This window comes from Temnothorax nylanderi, unplaced genomic scaffold (genome assembly GCF_030848795.1).
Source record: "Temnothorax nylanderi isolate EJ_2023f unplaced genomic scaffold, tnyl_v1.0 TNYL_tig0070_pilon, whole genome shotgun sequence".
Classification (NCBI taxonomy): domain Eukaryota; kingdom Metazoa; phylum Arthropoda; class Insecta; order Hymenoptera; family Formicidae; genus Temnothorax; species Temnothorax nylanderi.
The window spans coordinates 108,269-129,978 of NW_027249132.1; the positions used below are offsets into that span (position 1 = coordinate 108,269).

At 39.7% G+C, this 21,710-nt stretch overlaps 2 protein-coding genes across 4 annotated transcripts in view; one reads left to right on the forward strand and one right to left on the reverse strand.

Annotated features, from left to right (window-relative positions):
• Positions 1–1,146: 1,146 nt before the first annotated feature.
• Positions 1,147–8,917, forward strand: LOC139773839 (tubulin glycylase 3A). The gene is made up of 8 exons (XM_071708597.1): positions 1,147–1,368; positions 1,501–1,712; positions 2,159–2,575; positions 4,071–4,278; positions 4,351–4,441; positions 4,746–4,955; positions 6,591–6,850; positions 8,588–8,917. Exons 1-8 carry the CDS (start codon positions 1,257–1,259, stop codon positions 8,896–8,898), a joined length of 1,821 nt encoding a protein of 606 aa, XP_071564698.1. The 5' UTR covers positions 1,147–1,256; the 3' UTR covers positions 8,899–8,917.
• An 840-nt stretch (positions 8,918–9,757) lies between these two features.
• LOC139773841 (zwei Ig domain protein zig-8) overlaps positions 9,758–21,710 on the reverse strand; it is a 166,617-nt gene continuing 154,664 nt past the window's right edge. For all 3 annotated transcript variants that reach the window (XM_071708613.1, XM_071708612.1, XM_071708611.1), the window contains 4 exons: positions 15,497–15,707; positions 14,343–14,470; positions 12,148–12,316; positions 9,758–10,214 (listed from right to left, as the gene is read on the reverse strand). In XM_071708613.1, coding sequence (XP_071564714.1) covers positions 10,108–10,214; positions 12,148–12,316; positions 14,343–14,470; positions 15,497–15,707 — 615 coding nt within the window. In that variant the 3' untranslated portion in view covers positions 9,758–10,107. The remainder of the gene's footprint in view (positions 10,215–12,147; positions 12,317–14,342; positions 14,471–15,496; positions 15,708–21,710) is intronic.

Consider the following 21,710-nt stretch of genomic DNA (forward strand, 5'->3'; position numbering starts at 1 on the left):
AAAGATTGATATACAAAATGTATTCGGAAATATAGAAGAATCTCCGTACGACGTATAAAGAATTAAGCTGACGCGATAATCGATTTTCCACTAAGCCCGCAGCTTTAAGAACACTGGTCAACATTTGTCCGGTGACGCGTCTAAACCACGCGCCCTCCACATAACTGTAAACTCACCTGGCACACATACATCAGATCCCTCTAATAACAATACCACGCGCGTCGATCCTCGGATCCACATAACGGATCCTAAAATTGTTTGCATAGTTCATTAAACGTATTACCTCGCGTGCAGGACGGGGGTGGACCTCTCGGATTAATTATTCGACGAGGCATTTCGTCGGAATAGACGATGGTAGGACGCGCGGTCGCGCCGCTATTCGCGCGACCGTTGCACTAAATGAACGCAATTAGCCGTTAATCGAGTGACTGAGATATCGCTCCGAGTCCTCCGGTTTAATCCCGAAGTCGAAGTCGCATTACTGCCGGCACCGTGGGAAACGGACCCCCCCCTTCGCGTTAATTCACGCCGGGCCACGTCAGCCGTCTGATAACTATAAATGACGAGTTACGTTGACAAATTACGACAAATCGCGGCAATTTAACATTTGCTCGTTCGGAGATATTAGGAGGGAGCCAGGCGTTTCCCCGGGCGTAATCACAATGGAGTCCACGTGCCGGGATAAGAAGTTTCAATCCAGTTGGAAATTGTCTCCTTCCTCGATCGATCTGGATAGGAGGGACAGCCCCGTGAATCCATACCATCGATCCGTCCGCGCGAGAATGACGCACCCGAGGTGGACGCTTCCGGACGCGGACGACCAGAGCGAGGCTGGAATTAGCGGCTTACCGGAATTCGAGTGCGGCGCATACGAAAATTTCTACGTGGACGCTTGTTCCTGCTGTACTTTTTCCGGGGAGATGACCGTCGCACAACGTCGCTGTAAAAAAGAACGGTCGAGGAGAGAGGCTTACGGGAAAATCAAGGCGAAAGTGGAAAACGCTGTCAAGGTAATTTTCCTGGACTTAGTTATACAAATAGCGCAAGACTATTTACATAAAATACACAAGAAATAGCAAGACTATTTAAGCTACATTATTTCACTGTACTCTTGGAAAATTAAATTGTCCGTTTTTCTTTCTCCCTTTCTCGATGTGACTTTAAATGTGGAATTAAATCGATTGATAGAAAAACTGCGTCAAGTTATTCACGCACAATTCAACGCATTTTTACCATTAACGTCAAAACATTCGCAGATGCACAAAATATTTCTCCTGCGAGGCGAGCTGCCAAAGCTGAAGGAAGCGCTGGAGGCCCGAGGGTGGGTGCAGAAGTACGAGTCAACTAGAACGAGAATGCTGCCATACGGTTAGATTGTAGATTGCGGACGATAAAGTTAATGCGCACCGCCGGCGGAATACGGTGCCGAACGCCACACCGCACCGGAGGATGAAATATCGTCTCTAATGTCTACCATTTTCTGTGTTCTTCGACGATTAGGTAGCGCGGCTAACTTAGAAGCTCACTCCCTCGGCGATGTCACGCAAGCGGATGGAACGCTGAACGAGAGGGCTGTGATTTTTGCCCTCCTGCGGCACAAGCCGCCTGACTTCATATGGGACTGCAGGAACGACTTCGTCGAGTGGCATCGCGGACTCAGCTGCAACGTTCTGCTCAACAGATATCAGAGATCCTTCGTTTATACTTCGAAGGTACTTACCCTCCCTTACAGAAATTCGATACTGTAAGTGATTACTTGGCTAGTGATTAATTACTTATTTTGAGTATTAAAGGCACTGTTTTTAATGCTTTTAATACTCAAAACAAGTAATTAATTACTAGCCAAATAATCACTTACGGTATTAAATTTCTGTAAGAGCTAACTAGCCGACTTCGCTGAATGGGAAACGCGAATGTTCCAGGAACATTTCCTTGAGCCCAGATATTGCTAGTATATTCCGCTCTAAACGTTACCGCCTAGTGTTATTCCCAAACACCTGTTATTTAGCTGTTTTATGAAAATTGCTTGAGCTGGGTCGCGGCTTCTTCGCATTCTCGGTCGGAATTGCCACCGTTCCGCGATAAAAGTGGTATCGTCATCGTCGTCGCGTAACGCGCGCGATAAGTTAAACGTTCCCGAATTGCCGCACGTGTGTAGCTCGGAATGGCGCGCTTACTGGAAGACGCATATTGGTTGTACGAGGAGAACGTGTCCGGCGCCCTGTTCCCGCGTACCTACAGTCCCAGCACGGATCAACGATCCTTCGTGGAGGACTTCCGACTGACCGCTGCCGCGGGTCTTCTCAAGTGGTTCGTTCGCGGTATGACCGCGGCCGAGGACATTCTTGTGGTCAATTCGGAAGGACGACGAGCGATTCCGATTGCCGGGTTGGAATTTGCGATGAAACGTTGCGAGGAGTTCGTCGCTACCGCGACGCACGAGGATATCGATGTGGAAAAAGGCGAGCAGCCGTCCGACGATGAATGGGATCGTTTCTTGGACGATTACGCGGCGGCGCTTCACCAAGGAGCTGGCGTTGATAGCTCGTCGGAAGAAAGTCGCGAGCTCCTTCAGGTATCAAATTTATTACGCGGTAAACCGCAGTTGGCTAATAGATTCGCAAAAATAATTCTTGATTCTCCTATATCCGTAACATATAGAAAATTCAACTGAAATTAACCAGCTCAGGTTTCTCCCCTTAGCACACTCTGCACGTTAATTAATTTAATGTCGGATTATCGCGAGAAATCGCGACTGATTCATAATAATATTCACTAGCATGCCTCACTCGGTGGTTCCTCGTAATACCATCCGGTATTAAATTAATTAATGTACAGAATATAATAAAGGGAGAAACATGAATCCATATATTAATATCGGCGAGTTGAATTTTGGCCTTGTAAGAACCTGTTACCAGTTCTTCAATATTTTATTACAGCGATGAAATAGTGATGAGGTAATTTCGCTTTACACATAAATTTCAATTAAATCAGCAGCCTGCAGACCCTCTCGGATTGATTTCAGTTTTTATGTATTTTTATTTGCCTCAAACATCGCTCGTGTCTTATATATGAAGTCCAGGCTTCTGAAGAAGAAGAAGACGCTGCACTTTCGGCGGAATCGTATCACGTGTTGAACAATCGATTGCATTAAAATGGCGTGTTTATTTCGCGCTCCCCCTGATTCGCGCTAATAATAGACGCGGTTACGAGGTAGCGTAGGCAACAAAACCAAACTGTGTTAATTATTCAAGGCGCACGAAAACATCCTTGCATTAAACATGTTCCGAGATGCTGCCACGTGATACCATTAACTCTTAACTGATGAAACAAAATTAAAGGGCTTGTGATAACGAAACGCTAAGCCGTACGAGTGAGGGAAAGACGCACGAGATTCTTAACTCTGATGTTTATTTATTGATTCCGCAAAAGCCCATTTTATTCTTGTGTGCCGGGAATTCCTTATCCACCATTCCATTTCTCATAATAAAATTTTATTACGGGTTGTCAGACCTCGCTTCAATTAAGTGACCTCGTAAAAAAGCGCCACGAGAGAGAGAGATCCTTGATTTATCACACAGATGTGTTACAGCGATAAAGTCTCAAGAAGTTCCGTGTCGTGCGCGCGCGTAAATTAGAAAGAGAGTCAAATATGTGCTTAACACTAGTTTCTATTTAGGTTGTCGTCGAAAGTACTTCCGTCAAAGGAAGTGCGTAATTGACACGTATTTGCGGTGGACGATATTTTGTTCACGTAGCAGACGAATTTCTCACGCGAGCCACCCTCCTTCGATTGGAGAGGAGATACGGAGGAGGGTGGCTTCTTGGAAATTCGACGTCACCTGACAATCTCTCACGATTCCCCGGATTGAGACATTCCGCGATTTCATTAAATTAATTTCGCTTCGCCGACCGTCGAAATGTGGCCTCCGCTGACGGAGGGGGATCCAATTCGCCGCGGATGAATTTATTCGAACTTTCCGGAATTAAAGTCGAGAGATCCACGTGCCCCGCAACGAAAGCTGAGACCCTCCCCGCATAAATCGATATCAATATCGCTCGTTTCGTAGAGATGTTTCCTGGCCGCCGTCGCGATTTTGGAGAAATTAAAGACCGTCGATCCGCAGTATGAGATGAGCGACATGAGAGGCATTTGGATCTTGAAGCCCAGCCATTTGTGCTGCGGCAATGGCATCGTTATATCCCACGATCTCAAGGACATCTTGCGCAGAGCCGAGCAGAAGCCCAAAGATTATTATATCGCGCAGAAGTACATCGGTACGGATGTTTTTGTACAAACGCGCTTCAAGGATCGCATTCAACTTGTTAGTCGCGTCATTTATATTTCAGAACGTCCCCTGCTGATCAAAGAGACCAAGTTCGACATACGACTGTGGTACTTGGTAACGAGTACCTTCCCTCTCACAATATGGCTTTTCAAGTAAATCGCATCGCAATTAAATCATTCTGCATAATATGAAAAATATTCCTTTCTATTATCCTTAGGAATAATAAATTTTTTCCGGTGCGAAAAACAAACGTTGTTTAAGAGAGAGTTCGAGCATAATATAACATAATAAGAAAATATAATAAACATTATAATATTATTGGATATTGTTCTTAACATGTCACGTTTTTTCATGTTCTAACTTTATGTTAATTTCGCTTGATTAAAAAAAGAAAGATTTGTTTGAATACGTACTTCAACACCTCTTTGTTACAATCTACGCTCCTGCTCTCCCCAGAGAAGCGTTTCTTCGATTCAGCTCCAAGCCGTACACTTTCTCGACCTATCACGAAGCGATCCACATTTGCAATACCGCCATCCAGGAGAAGTACGACGACGAGAAGAGACGCAGGCAGCGACGCAGGCAGGGGGACCCCGAGGAACCCGCCAGCAGCAGATCGGTGCGCGATCAAGGATGGGACTGCGAGAAGCTGAACGAATATTTGAAGTAATCTCTCGTCCGTAGGCGAAGACGTTTCGATTATCCATTCGTCACGCCGGTCGGCGGCCGTCCGGCCCCCGGAGGCATTCCGAGGAAATTGATAGGGCCCGTGTGCAAATACGCTTTCTTCGAGGAGCGCGTTTTCGTCCGAGAACGTTCGGGCAAGGAACCCGTTTCGCCGATGATAATGGCCTCGCCGCGCCTTCCCCGCCGTTCCTTTCTCAAATGATAAATCGAATAAGATTTCTCGATGACACGATGTACCTATATTCGACGCCCAAGTAATTGTGAATAAAACGGATATATCTTATCCGCCGTTACGCTCGTGAATGGGCCCGGTGTCGATGTATTCGTGCGTGCCACTATCACGTGAAAGAGATTGTTCTCGAGACATGCACCTGGGGAATGCTTTCCGTCAAAGATTTCGCTGCTGTTCCATTTTAATGGTAATGACTTCGCCATCGGTTATTTTTGTCACGGCGGCTGAAGCAGATGGCGTCTTAATGACAATCGGATATCGAAAATTGAAATATCCAAGGAGAGAGAGAGAGAGAGGCTAATAAAAGAAAAAAAATATTTTATTATTTCTGCGAATATGCAAATCGAAATTTAATAGTTTGCATTATTCTATCTTTGTATGTTAATTTTGCATACTTTGCGATTTTTAATTCTTGAAAAACTTAATTTGTTTAACTTGTTAAATTGTTAATTTTATACTACCCGATTTTATTAGAAATTGTAATTCTTACACCAATATTATGTCATCATATTTTTATCCATATATTCTGATCGTTTGAAGAAGAGAGAGACTGGTTTTTAAAACAAATATTGACCCTACAAACAATTTTAAACAGATCGCCGATAAAGAAAGATATTTCCGACACGGTGTAAAATATAAAAACTTACAATATTTGTTAGTTTATTATTTATTTTGGGGAACCAATACCTGTGGAAAAAGATATGATTGTTTGCGAAGCCATAGTTTATTTACAATAATTGCACTTTTCAATGAAATACGAGCTTTTATTTTGATTATTGACGCTGAGTGGACTTCTCCATCGCTACAAATGTTTCAATTTGCCGCAAAGTTTTTTCGCTAAAATTTGTCCGATACATACAAAAATATATTTTATTCAACTGGTTTCATCTAAATTAAAAATGCGCTTAAATCATTTGTGTCTACATACAATGCGTATCTCATGCTTTTAGTTATACAAGTTCTAAATTGTGCAATGGTATCCGTTTCCACTATGACACTGAGTGACTGAATTTATTTTTAAAGATAAAACAGAACGTTCCCCAATTTCATATTGCAATGTGGACCTTGCTGTCATAATTTATGACAGCTTTATTGATTTATAACTTATTTATTTTTTCGTTGTCACCTTTTATAAAAAATTAATCAGAGGTCTCAAAACATGTAACGTTACTTTATTAATCAATTCGATGTAGAAATAAATAAAGAGTAAATTTTGAAACTGAAACAACAGTAATCTATAAATAGAGGAAACAGAGACTCTCATTCATATATATTCAATATTTATACTTTTATTTTTAAGTCAGGGACTTATACTATATATAATATATATAATTCAGATAAGAAATAAATAAATAAATCGTTAATCGCGCTTACTTTCTTAGATCCATAGGCCATGAAGGAGAACCGTATTACGATCTGATTTACCCAAAAATGACGGAGGCCATCGTTTTGATGATGCTGGCGGCGCAGAATCACATGGAGAGACGTCGTTGCAGCTTCGAATTGTACGGCGCCGATTTCATGCTGGCCGAGGATATGTCGGTCTGGCTGATCGAGATCAATACTAATCCCCGTATGCATCCGCCTAGCTCTAGAGTGACAAGACGTCTTTACTCTAACGTGCTGGAGAGCCTGGTGAAAGGTGAGCGGGGAAACGGGTATGAAAAAGTTATCAAGTATCGTGTTCGAAAGAAAGTTTTTCCGAGGTGGCGACGATGGGATGGACGAACCGCGTGCTATTTAACACCTCGTTTCGTACGAGTTTTAGAAATCGCGAGTATCGCTAACCGCGGCCGAGCGATTAGACGAGTTACGCGTCGTCCGAGACGGCTCCCTCTCGGTTTGGCTCTCCCAGGATGATAACGGTGACCATAATTCGCGGCGACGTAACGCCGATAAGCGCCACGTGCCCTACGTGATGGATTTACGCGAGGAATTAACCGCGTTAGCGAGATTTCCCGGGCGCAATTATCGAGCCCGAAATGGCCAAACACCTGATTGCATCGGTTATATCTTTAATACATCTTCATGATCGTACGATCTTTGATGGAGAAAGAACATTTTATAAATTTAAAATCATTGCATTAGTTATGCATTCAAATATATATAGTTGAATTGATAGAAATAATTTTACCGCCTTTTAAAATAAATATCGATTATTTTTCAATAAATATATTTGTAAAATGTTCTTTCAATTAAGTTTAAATTTGTTAACCGTTTCGATATTTATTGTATTGCTTATATTATAATATTCTATAACAAAAGGTTTATACATGCAGTCGTAAAATTATAAAAATCCTGTGTGTGTATATAATAGATATTAAAGCATATTTATTTTCGGAACGCGCGTATCAGGATTTTTGTAATATACAACCTGATTTTATAATAATATATATATTAGGTTAACACACACACACACACACACACACACACACACACACACACACACACACACACATATACACACAGAAAAAAAAGATTCAAATATTGAATTTGCAATAATGAAATTCTTTTATTATGACTACCAATAAATTTAAACAATAGAGCTTTATGAGTTATGGTTCCATACACGCACACATAATCAGTCTTTTCAAATTCTCCAACATTCAAGTTGAAAAGAATTCCATTCTCCTCATTCTTTGTCCCTCATATGCATGGCTTTTTATTATTAAATTCAATATCCTATCTCTTCAGAGCTGATATATGCCGTTTGTATTAATTTATAAAATCGCTTTCTGGCCTTCCTTTTAATTCATTTTTGAATATTTAATTTTCTGAATCTGTCAAACGCAAATATATTAAATAAAAATATTCAACATTTATAAATAGATCGCTATATTAATTTCTGTAATAACAGCGCGTGTATCGCAAAAATGGCTAATTTTAAATAAATTCTTTAATAATTAAAGATAAATAGAAGGATCATATATTTAAAAATACCGGCTGTTAGTTTGCGTTCAATTTCAATATTCGGAATAAATCAGAAATCTTTTTTGCTCTCACACTGAGATTTAAATGCCGAGAATTTATCAGTATGACAATGATTTAGTACAATGCAGTTAAAATGAGAATTGAGGATATAAAGACAGATATAAAATATTATATATTTCAAATTAAACTTAAATAACACTAATAAAATGTAAACAAGAGTTATTGATCTCTTTTACATAATGATAAGCATTACGTAAAAGACTCTCTTATGCAAAGTGACATGAGAGGGTCTAAGAAAACTATGCCGAGTATGCGGCAGTGCACACGGTTTCTCCTAATCTGCTAATCTGTTTTCTGCAAACTCCATCACCGTATAAGTTAAGAGTAGTTAATTTTGGTGGTATGGTGCACGATAAAAATCCTTCGATCGCTTCGCCGTTGCTTACAGTGATAATGGACGTGCCGGTGAACGCTTGCGCCGACACGGGTGGCTTCAGTCTGGTCTACAAGCAAGACATACCCGACTTCCAGCCTTACCTCGGTCCCTACCTTTTCGTAGCTGGCAAGTCAATGACACTGCACGAGCGGTCGCCGGAACCGACGACGCCGAGGAAAGAAAGGAGGGCAAACATTTGCGGTCCCTGGAGCAAGCAGCAACGTGCAAGGACCGTCCCGCCCATGATCCTACGCTCGAGAGAACCGAACGTGGCGGATCTTATTGACCATTTGAACGCCGGTCGATGCACTGCGGCCAATTGACGTGAAACGACCTTTTAGTTGACGCTATATATAGGGTAAACATGAAAGCGATCGGTGAGTGCCAAGCGACTTCTTCGTCTTTTGAAGATGCGTATTCAGTTGCGATAGTTTTAGAACAGCATTTAATACAGATAATTGTGGTGCGCGGAATTTTTGTTCGGCATGTTAAGCTTTAGATGCAGGATGCACGTTAAAATTTAAACGACCGTGACGATATTGATGAAAATGAGACGTTCAAGGTGGTGTACGCGAAGAAGCTGCAGGAGACCTTCGTTTTCAGATTAATCGAGGGCACCGCCGCGCGATTGAACGCGAAATTTACGCAACCGTATTTTTTCACGGTAAATTTAGCGCCGCGCCGTAATTAACGAGCGTGAGATAGCGCGGTGTAATTAATGTTGTCATTAGCGAGGCGGTGTCCGTGCGCGTCGGCAACCCACTTCTTTCCGCGTCCCTGAGGAAAATCGCGTGCCTTGAAGATGCGCTAGCTGCGCGCTATTGAATATAGCGATGTAAAGTTACCTCGAAATATAACGAGGCAAACTTCCTCCGGTCGCGTGATTGACGGAATACTCTTGCGAGAATTTTGCGACGCGATGCATAATCTTGTCGGCGACAGTTTTCATCTATGTTTTCCAAGAGAACACCAGGAAAGATCTACTTACCCAGCGTATCTACATATATTGTAATGCGAGAAAATAGAAAATTTAAAAATTATTATCGGAAATCTCTAAATTAATGTAAAGTCATTACTTGTTTCAGCATCGATTCTGAATCAGACCTCACCTTGGCAGAAGCTTACGACGCGGACGGCTCGACGCAAGTCTCAATAACGCCTGCAATAACCAGACGATCCAGATAAAGACAATCGTTTTATTGATATGTACATACAATAAATTTATTTACAAATAATACAATAAATTTTGACGTCGTAAGTTATTTGTTCTTGATGATATATGTTAACAAAATACTACGCTCTTACCGATTATTGTGCCGTGCTGATATCTGAAAATTCTTTTGGTCACGGAAGTTTCGTTTTTTTTTCTTTTCTTTTAAAATGTAAATGGTAATGTTCGGTTTTACCCTGCACAAATATTTTATCCAAGAAACGTTTAACGACGTTAAATAGGCAGCCCGCGATTCTCGGCGATCGCGCTTCTCGTTTCATCGTGTGTGTCGGGGTAAAGTGTATTTTCCGTACTTCTCGCCTTATATAAACATTATATTAGCTATTACTAAAATTATAAAACAAATCGGCCGTGTCTCGGTGTACGACGAGCTACCGTCCCCATGATGCATCGCGGCTGGATGTTCCTCTGCAACAGAAATGTTCATCGATTCGACACGGCTATCTACGAATGGATTACGGACGGATTACACGATTATGTATGATTTTATCATGCGTGCTAAAAGGTATTCAAGACCTATTATATTATTCATGTCTCTCGGCGTTCTGCAGTTTTTAAATTGAGATAAATTAAGCGGATGGAAAATAATTATAAAATGTAAAAAATAAAAAGAGTATACGACTCGTATACTAGAGTTATTATTTTTTACCCCAGAATTTTATTTGCATGTCATCTCGGAGTTTTGTGAACGCGGACTCCGCACGTACCGCTAATCTTGTACCATTGTTATATAAAACTTTAAGTAATTATCCCTCCCTGTCCCTTCGTGTATCCCAGAAATTAGCAAATACCAACTCAATCGAAAACCGATACAGATTCCTCGCAAGTCGGAAACTAATAATGCACCGAACGTTTAATCAGTTTAGACGACAGGCTAAATTGAAGTTGCCGATGCAAAACGAGTTTAAACGCTTTCTGGTGAATTACGCGGACGGCAAGGGAGGACAAGGTGGTAACAAATGAACATTAACGCGAAACTTTACAGTGTATGTATGTACATCGTGTACACGGTTTGTTCTGCTTTTTGCCCAGGAACAAGTAAATATTGTTACAAGCAGAAATATTCAGATAGGAATATGCGTTGTGCTGAAATTTTGGGGAAAAAAAAGAGTATGCGTGGCGGATGCAAGAGCAATATCGCAGATAAATGATGCTGACACACACATGATGACGATAACATATCATCCTTTGTTTATGTATCGGTGCACATGGATGGACCGTTTCATCCTGACCAAACTGTCAGCTGTTGTTCTAAACAACACGCTTCAAATTTATAATTAATATATATCGGCTATTTGATTACGTGTGCATTGATCCTTTCATCATGCATTATGGATTAGGAGAGACAATTACGGACGAATCTTCATAATTGGTAAATACTGCAAAATTTCATCATTTGTCTGTAATTATCACTGTTTTTAAAGTCTAAAAAATGATGCTTAACTCTTCAGTTCATCGTAAATTTTTGTTTTTTAAGCATTTTTTGTATCTTAAATTTTTTTTAACGAACTGATGAATTAGAATCGCCAAGATAAAGGTGTAATATTTAGAGATGATGAAACAATTCGCGCAATCAACTTGTAAGCTTTACGTAAAGTCGCATCGCGCGACTTGATTGCTTGCAGCGTGAGAGGCAAAACTCGTAAATTCCGCCGGCTTCAAAAATATATCGAGTTACGAACAAAACGAAAAAGAGCATCTTCTTTCAGAGCGGACGAAACAATCCGCTTTCGTTTGATTTTATTTCGCTCGTAACCGGACGCATTCGGAAATTGCGTGAGATTCCGCGCGAAAATCAGATTCTGTCATTGCTTTGTCATCGCGAATGCGATGGCGACGCATCGAGTGCGTCGCGTTCGACGAGAGAGGAGAGAGAGAGAAACGAGAAAAAAAACAAGATTTCAAAATTCGCGACTGCACGTGGAGATCTATTCGCGATGTTTCGCGTCCGAGCAATCGACTGGTCGTAACCATCGATTTCAGGTTTAACGCGCGACTTGCCGGATAGATTCGGAGCTTGCAATATTTACAGAAAAGTCAATCAACGTTACTTTCGCGCAGTTCTCTTCACGAGTTCTCTCGTCGCGAGATGTAGCGCGGACGTCATTTCTCTCATTTCATTGCAATTGCGGTAAAGCCGATTGGAGCTCGAATTTTTTCCAATTTATCGGTAAACCGCAAAATGTTGATCAAAAAGCTTAAAAAAAAAATAAGTTTCGCATCGGCGGATCATGAAAAAATTGAAAAAGAAAACGGGTCGCAGAGTGAAAATAAAGATTCATTGAAACAATTGTTTTACAAATGTGTACAGGGTGTACACACGTAGAAAATTTCAGCTTACCGTTAACAACGTGCACCTTTATGCTGCTGGGATTCGCGTTGCTCGGCTCGCACCGATAGATCCCGGAGTCGCTCGGTACAGCTTTCTGGATCATCAAACGACTCGTTGTCTCGGGCCCCTTTTCAGTGACCAGACTGATACCGCCACGTGGCGAATCGAAATTGATAACCTGGACAGAATTACAACCCGTATATTTTTTCAAACGATGAAATTACATGCATGATATATTCACGATTAATTTGAAAACAGAACGCAGATATACGTATCTACGAACGCTAATAACGGAAGGACATTAAATTTACATATGTAATATAATCGAAAATGCCCGGCAATAATAACATTATTCAATACAAAATGATTTTGCAATTAAATTATTAATAAAGAATCTATTAATTAGGAGTTACAGTTTACTTACATATATTATACATATATTTCACCTCTCTTTCTCTCTATTTTTCTCAAAACTAAATTCTTTCTAGAAATAAAAGTTTACTTCAAAAATTACTGATAAATAACTGTCTAAGAAATTAAATTGATAGCTGAAGCTTTCTCTGTGTCATGATTAGGTGCTGAGAATGAGATGGTACCTGTCTCAACTACACTATTGTAAGTTTCTCAGGAACTAACAATAAGCTCCGCGAGATGATAGCTTCGGGGAAGTCTGGTAATACCGAAAATAAAAGCTAACTCCTCTTTTGATTCGCGTCGCCTAATATCGAACATGTAGGCGCCCGCCCGCGCCGTATGCGTCTCACCCGCAATCGTCCCCTTTCAAAGACGCCCGCGCGCGCCTGTTTCCTTACTTTTCCCTGGAATCCCCGCTTTTCCCGACAACGCAATGACGCCCCTTTGGCGGAAGATAAAAGGCAGAACTCCCTGCGCGGTACGAGGTAAAGAATAGCAAGAAAGGTACATACATTTCTTTCGTATTCTCTTTGAGGATAGACACGCGTAACGGCACGCCCCGTACGGCACTCCCGATAGAATGGAAAAATATCCTTCGTCTTTCCTTTTTCGCTTTTCTTCCAGTGCTTTCCATTTCTCTCTTTTCCATAAAAAAAAAAAAGACTTAACTCGTCCCATACTATAGTAGAATTCGTTTCGCCGCGTGTGTATCTCGCGTTGCGGGGATAAATAATTGTCCGCGAATTGAAAGCGCCGCGAAGAATTAATCGGAAAATAATTTCGTTCCTTGGCTGCCGCGCGAGCGGCCAGTCTTTCATTTCGTATTTCACTTTGATCAATGTGCGTGATAGTATCTTGCGAAAATTGCGTTACCTGCTGTTTTATTCTAGTAAAAAGCACGTAGCCGGGGCGAGTGTGGCGCGTATCTCCGGCGGACCGATGGCATGCCGATGTATCGGCAATCAGTCGAGAAATTAATGTCCCTCTCCTATTTTTTTTTTCTATCGATCGCTCGCTACAGTTTTTACTACGAACCGCGCGTACACGTACGGGCGTCTCATTAACGCGCGCGGAATAATTTCCGCTCGGCCGATACCAAACGCGGAATTACAAATATCGGCCCGCAGAGGGGAATTTAAAATTATCTCGTCATCGCGAATAAAACGCGGCGCGACGCCGCGCGAACGTTACGTCGCAAAATTATTCTAACGAGTTCGTCAATATTAATGGGTTCCGCGGTGTAGTGCCCCTCTTTGTGACCCGTGAAATGCGCGTTTACAATAACTTTTGTTGCGCAAAATGGCATTAAAAGCACAAAATGCATTTTCCCATCGCAAAGAAAATACGCGTCGACAGACCGTATTAATCATGCGTGCCTGTTGTTGCCTGACGCGGCAAAGAGCGTCGTTATATGCGACTCGTCGCGTAGATAAATTACGGTCTCGGAAAATCGGAGATGGAACATCGAGCCACACAGTCGGGAATTCCGGTCTGGAGGATCACACTGCGCGAAAATTATAAAACTAATACACAATTACAGAAACAGATTCTATAGAACTTGCTATAATTTATCTATTTTGTATAAACGAGATGTGCAAAAGAATAATTAGAATCGAATTGTAACATTAGAGTCTCAATTTTTTAAATCGAAATTGTAATAAAATCGTATTAAAAGTTTTGCTACGACCGAACTTAAAACTCAGAATCGTTAAAAAGTTTAAAGATTTCTCGCTTTTACGCGTAGAAATCTGTTATCTCTCAGTGATTTATTTGCGGGTGCAAACACTCACCTCCGAATTGTGACTCCAGGTCATCGCCGGGGGTGGTTCGGGGGCGTATTTAACGACACACGTCAGATTGATGGTGCTGCCTTTATTGACGAAGAGGTCTGGCGCTCCGATTATAATGGTTACCGGCTCTAAAACAAAGAACCATCAATTTGAGTCTGTTGTAATTACCCGACGGTCGTGATTGAGTAGATCGATTAAATAATACGGTGATATAATTTTCGTCGTATATTTTTATTATGTTCAATATTTTTATCGCTCGGCACTCAACCCTGAATCGAGCCCATCGTAGAGCGAGCTTTTGGGTCAAGTCGTGTCGATAAGATCCTCTCTTTGCCTGGACGGCCTGCTTAAAGTACCAAGGCGGTCATTAACGAGATATCTTCAAAGATATATTACGATCTCACACACGTTCTTTACTTGAATATAAATGTGTGAAGCGCATCACCGTTCTTTTACGTTTATCTAGTAGATATTTCTTATCACGCTATTATATCGCAATTTAACAAAATAAATTTTTTAAATGTTAATTTAAGATTCAGAAATTAATCAGCAAATTTTAAGATATAAGACATAAAGCGTATTGCTTTCCGATTAAATTTTCACGTAGGAAAAATTGGAGAGCAAGGATTTCTATTCCATTTATTTAGCCTCTATGAAAAGGATATAAAGGAAAGATTAGAAATTCCATATACATATATGCTTTCTAAACTAATGCTTTCCAGGACTAATTATGAATAGAGACTGCTCTTCTCTGTAGCAGTTAATTAAACGATGTTTATATTATACGCAAACCAACTACAGGAGGTTCAGTTGACAGTTCTGCACTTTCTTCAAACTAGCAGAAAACTTTTGAAGTTATATTGCATCCAGCGGAACGTTTGAGTCAAACTCGTGATGTTACTAGGAAATTTATATCGCTCCAAATAAATACGTCTCTCAATGAAGTACGACTTTGAAGTTTTGTCGCTGAAGTGAAAACTTGAAGGAAATTAGAAATTCGAGAGTTTTGCAAATAAGATAGATTAGCTAGTGTAATATTCATACGATATCCATTGGATATTGGACGTACAAGTCACTCTTCCAGATTTCCACTTCTTTCTCCACTTTCAGGGAAGTAAAAAATTAATGTTACATGGAATTAAATATTTACTCACCGACTATCGTTAGATACACGGGGTGGCCGATGGGCGGGGTCGTAGATATTTGGCACTCGTAAATCCCGGAATCCTTACGCTGAGGATATCGTATCCTCAAGGTCCAGTCCTCCGTATGAGGAGAGTGTAGTGCCTCGAAACGTTGATCGCTGGTATAAGTGTAACGACCAACCGTTAACAGATGTATGTCTCGGTGCCTCACCCAGGAAACCTAAAAGAAAAGACATTATCCGTCATTCTCAGTATACCACTACTCTTTTTCTATGCACGGAAAAAGTTATTGATGTCACATTAACAGATTAAGTCTAATTGAGAATAATTTTGTTAATTCAATAAGAGTATTAGTGAAACAAATAACATTTTATTAAAACAAGAGCATGACGTATTTGTGTTTCATGCTATTGAATTAACAAGGATATTTTAAATTTGACTAATACATCTAATACTAATACATCATTTTCCATGTGCGATTGACACGTTATCCCATACTTAAATTAATAATAATAATTAATAATAATTAATTCCCGTGACACTTGTTATTAATGATAAGACAGCTATATAAAATGCATTGCCTTATAAACAGTTCAATTAAGATATTTAAGATACATGTACATTCACAAAAATATAATATAAAATTAGAGAAATAAAACTGATTACTCTAAATATAAAAGCGCTTCAAGATGCACGGATTTCACGTTATCAGCGATCAAAGCACGTGTATGTATATAGGTCACGGCCATGTGAGGAAATAATATTATATACCTACATATGCATAGCTGGACTGTCAATATCAGGCGCGTTACTGCCCTACGATATATTTATCTATCCTATGGCGTTGCCTGCGGTTTGCATAATATATCGTTTAATAAATAAATCGAAAGCTTATTTGTTTGTTTAATACCGTCGCTCAACTGCTGTTAAATTTTTACTCATTTAAACGATTTGACCGAACCTGCAGAGATTTCAAGTTAAATGCACATAAGTCTCACCGAAGTTTCAGCGCACTCAATAATATTTACTAATTTTATCGCGTCGGCACGCAAAAAAACGCAGACGAACCTATTAGATCGTTGATGCAGTTTCATCGATTGCATTCTCCGGAGTAACATTTACATTCGATTGACCCTAATTAACTCTGGAAATTGGCGAAAACCGCGTAATGACCGATACTCGCGAAATAATTTGTTTTATTCGTTATTGATATTCCATCCAACGGTTCAAACAGTCAGAAAGTTTTCACCGACTCAAACACGAATTGATCCAACGAGAGGTATCGCAGTTTTATGAAATTAAAAACATAAATAATTCTGCTCATTGTATACATAAAGTAATTATTGAACAAACGAGTGCTTGGATATCTTTTATTATCGCTCATTAATTTTTAATTTGACGAAGTTTTCGAAAATGCATAGGCGTAATAATGTTACGTATCAGTGAAAAGATTAATAAATGATTGAAATTTGTCGCTCCACCGTGGCTCATAAAATATATATCAAATAAACACTAGCAAAATAATTAACTTCTGTCTTTTTAATTCCGGATATGAAATTTCCTCCATACCGGTGAAATTGATCAAGCTAAAAGCGATGAAAGCCATGCAACGAAATCTCATCTTTTTTCGTATTTTTTTTTCTTATTTTATCTCTTATGATTGAGGGGATAATGCTTACATATATATTGGTGATATTAAATTTTGCGCGAAAATTTTTCGTCACTTGAACGATGGGCATTTCAAGAACCGTACGAATAATTCATCGAAACGGATGAAAATTTCATCAAGCTATCAAAAAACGACATATTTCCGATGCATTGTTAGGTAAAATAAATCCAAAAATGTACACGTAATTGAAAACCTTTCTCTAGTTTCATATGTATTACATGATAAAGTTTGGAAAAGTGAATTCTTTTCTATTGCGGTAGAAGAGAAAGTATTTGGCGTGATCGAACAGGCTGAGCGTACACCGCGCTTTTCGGATCATTTTCCGGAAACTTCGATGTATTAACCGAACGCGCGCGGGTTGACGTCCTCTCGACGGGAGTGACGTTGCCATGGAGAGATTCGTTTTGTCCTGGTTCGTCCTGCATCCGGCACCTGCGCCAGCTGGAGCTCTCGAGATGACACGGCCGTGTTATTGGCATTAGCGTTGCCGGCTGAAAGCCAAACAAAATCTATCCATCCTGACGAAGCGATGGGGTTGCTGGCGCTGAAGAACGGGTGGAAAACAGAGGCGTCGCAACTGTCGTGCGCCGCGCGCACTTCTAACACGCCGTGCGAATGCAAAATCGGCTTTTGGTAGCCGGCTATTGAAATCGATCCTACAGATTCGGGCGCTGCGAGGGTTTTCGGTTTTCGCGATCGTTTCGCTGTACCTGCATGGATTCAGCTGAATTCTCCGTCTGCAGCTTTAAAGCGTGGCTTTTGCAAAATTGAAGGATTACATTTTCTAACTCGAGCGACGCAATAGAGTCAAACGCTTTATACAAAATTGAAAGCTATGAATATTTTACGGCAAAACAAAAGCTTTTTTCATACTAACAAAAATTATAAAATAAAATATTTAATTGGAATTACAAATTAAAACTGTGTAGTATACTGCAGCATAAAAGTACAAATATAATTCTCAGTAGATAGTACATAATTTATCTCGTCGAGAATATCTCGTCTGTGTATACATATCACATTTATGTGTATATACATATTATTATCACATGCGATATCACATTTATAACTCACATAAGTTTCGCATCGAGGTGATAAAGGATTTAAAAGCCACGAGAACGTGGTTGAATCACGTTTCTGGATTCGCCTATACGGGATTGCATCGGGATGCAGATATGATGTCACGATGGAGATTTCGCATTGTCCTATCTCAGCACCGAATCCCCGACACTTGCGCGAGCCCCCCGCGTACTCCAGATGACGCGTATGTGTCATTGGCATTAATCGCTGCATTGTTTGGCGAAATTCAACCGAAGCCTCCGCTTGGCAATGGTGGCACGATACTATTCACCGCGCTGCATGCTTATAGGACTTTACGATAACGGAGAGCGAAAATACGACCGTGCATTATGCGGCTCGAATGCTCAATATTGCAGTATAAGAATTATGTGTATTTTGTAAGATCCCGCCTTTGCGTATTTGGGGAAATGTCTTCGTGTGTTTTCACCGAATATATCGGATACACCAGTTTTCCAATCATTCATACATATATCAACTGTATCGTTACTAATAAATGGTTATTATCCGTTGTAGCGTATACACGTTACATTAATTTAATATTTTAATATATGACAATAATAATTTAATAATGTGATAACGCTTGAAATTGGCCCAGAATAAATGGTTTACGTATTTACAATATTAACGTGCAGTAAACTTTAAAGCAGATAATCACACAAAATACTGTGCAAATGTGCTCTCTTTGTTTAATCGGATACCTCTCACCAATCACGGGTTCTTTTGAAATAAAAGAGAAGACTATGATTGACCGAAACGTTTACGATATAAGGTATACGTCGATCTTCGTACAGAGCAACAAGAAGAGCAACAAGGCGCGCTTTCTAATAATCTTGAGTGCTTTGTAGCGCAGCGTAGCTTTTATTTCAGGAAACAAGCAAAAACTTCATCCAGAACGTACTGACAGCAGTAATTTAGCTTAGCGCGACTGAAACGAAGTAAAAGCGCGCAACGACGCGCATCTTGAGCGATAAAATTCCAGGGTTGGGAGCCATACGGCAACGCATAAAGCTCAGGGGACTTAACTGTCAAGGGATCGTGCGGAATAATCTTGTTCAGAAATAATGTCAATTTTTCAAAGCTGCTTATATTGCGTTGAATAAGTATAAAGGGCACCTGTGTCTTTTTAAAAGCTCTTCGTTTGCTTGTTATTATTGTGCCAGAGTGTGAGTTTCTATTTATAATAATTATAATTATTAACTTAACGCCCCGAAAAGTTGCGTCTATATTTCACGATTTGGTAAATGTTTGAAAATACAATTCCACCAAGAACCGCAGTTTTTGTAGTAATTAACAAAACAAGCTATAAGAAGAAACATGCACAAATTTTTTAGGGGGAGGGGGCTTAAGGTTTTTGTAGAAAAAAAGTAGAAAAAATATATTTATAAATATAATAAAGAGAGAGGATTATATGGCCTAGAATAACATGGCTTTTTTGTATCCGTTAGTTAATCCCGTATCAACTGATGAATAAATTGTGAAACTTTTCTTTGACATATTAATTTTTACATAGTTCTTTTTTATTAATCGGACGATGAGAAAGATCTTTGTATATTAAAGTGAATGCTCCTCCCCCTGCAACCCCATCTCGAAAAAACTAACTTAACTCATACCTTTTTTTAAATTAAAATTAAAATTAGAGCGCAGTTATCACTCACTTCCATCACCAACAGTCAAATAAGTGAACAGCAAACAAAGCGTTTTTATTATTCGTTTAAAGCGTACATTTTACCGGTCGATGTAAAGCAAATATTTTCTAGTTTTTTCCTACAAAAACTTTAAACTCTCCCTTAAAAACATATGTATATATCTTTTTATAGCTTGTTTTGTTAATTACTACAACCGCGGTTCTTGTTGGAGTAGTATTTCCAAATATTTATCCAAGATTGTATACCTATAGCATATCGATGTCGTCGACACCCATTGCCATTGGAACAAATTGGGCATCCAAAACACATTTCGTTCATTCGATTTAATTTCGCAATCAGAGCCACGCGTTGACAGCACGTAAGTAATTGTGCACGATTCAAAAATCCGTGACGAGGGAATCAGAGGAGAGACTTCATTCATAAATCATTAATATTCATAAATTATTACGGGAATATCGTGGTACCATCGAACGGCATGCATAAACGCGAAGCCCGTAGTCCGTGTTTACGATTACACTTCGTTTATCAAGTTTTTATATCATTCGTCGAATCTGCCGTTAATCAACGATCCATTGTGGACATTTAAGCCGGTGCGTTTACGAACCGTTCTCATGTTTGCGCAATGAATAAACTGCGCGATCACCAATTATTATCGGAAGGCCGCAAAATGGATATCTGGAAATGCAAAAGATAATCACGCGGTCAATGATTCGCTATGCTGTTATGATGTCGCTGGGATATCGGTTCAGAGGCAACGAGTTTATCTACAAGTGTACGAACCATAAATTGCAGCATACGATACGCAGCAATAATAATTGAATGAGAATTCGTCAGGATATTTAATATTCCATTTTTATTCAAGTAAAATAAAATATCGCGATAGAACATCGAATAATCCAAAAATATTGAGATATCAAATAAATATTTTTATGTCGAAATTACTGCCGAAATGTATTATTGAAGGCGATTTGAATTTAAATATTAGAGTGAAAAAAGAAGAACACAATAGTACTCCAGATTAATATAAAATTAATATTTAATATTAATTATTAAACTATATTATATTATTAATTTTATCATATTATTAATTATAGTATTAATATAAAATAAATCCTTACTACTTCATGTTAAACTATTAAGTCCTTACTATTAAAGTTTTAAATTCCATTATATTCCATCGAAACAGCGGAGATTGTAGTCAAGATGGACTGTGCATGATCTATCTTTCGCGAAAAAAAGCCGATTTCAAGCTAACCTGAACGGATTACGATGTCTGCTAATGAAGACGACCATTATCATCTAACATGTATTTGCAGTAACTTCTTAGTTGGTCCGAGCAAACAGCCGGTAATGATGCACCTTCGCGTTAACAAGCTGCGTCGATTGATCTTCCAGCGCGCTTATGATAGCAGCGTCATATATCATCGGCGGATCCGATGATATCATGTCAACGGAGTAAGCTCGAAAGAACGGATTAAAAGGGCGTTGCAACGGGGCTCTTGCAAACTCGAATGACGAATGTTCCGACGCACTTGTATCCTGCTTCGTTTGAAATGAGAATAAACACTTCGGCTTCGATACACCGCGGCGAGTAATGAAAACAGAAGTGTTTGATTCGGCGGTTCAATGAAATTAAGCGTCATATCTGTTACAATCGCGATACCAAACGTTCAGCTCTCAAACGAAAGCTATCAGCGGGACATTTGATTTCCAGGAAGAAGAAAATGCAACGGGGTAGTTCTTTGGAAATTACCCAAGTTTTATCACGAGTACACGCAAACCTAAAATTTAAACGTAAATAATAAATATGTGGTTACAGAAGCGCAAA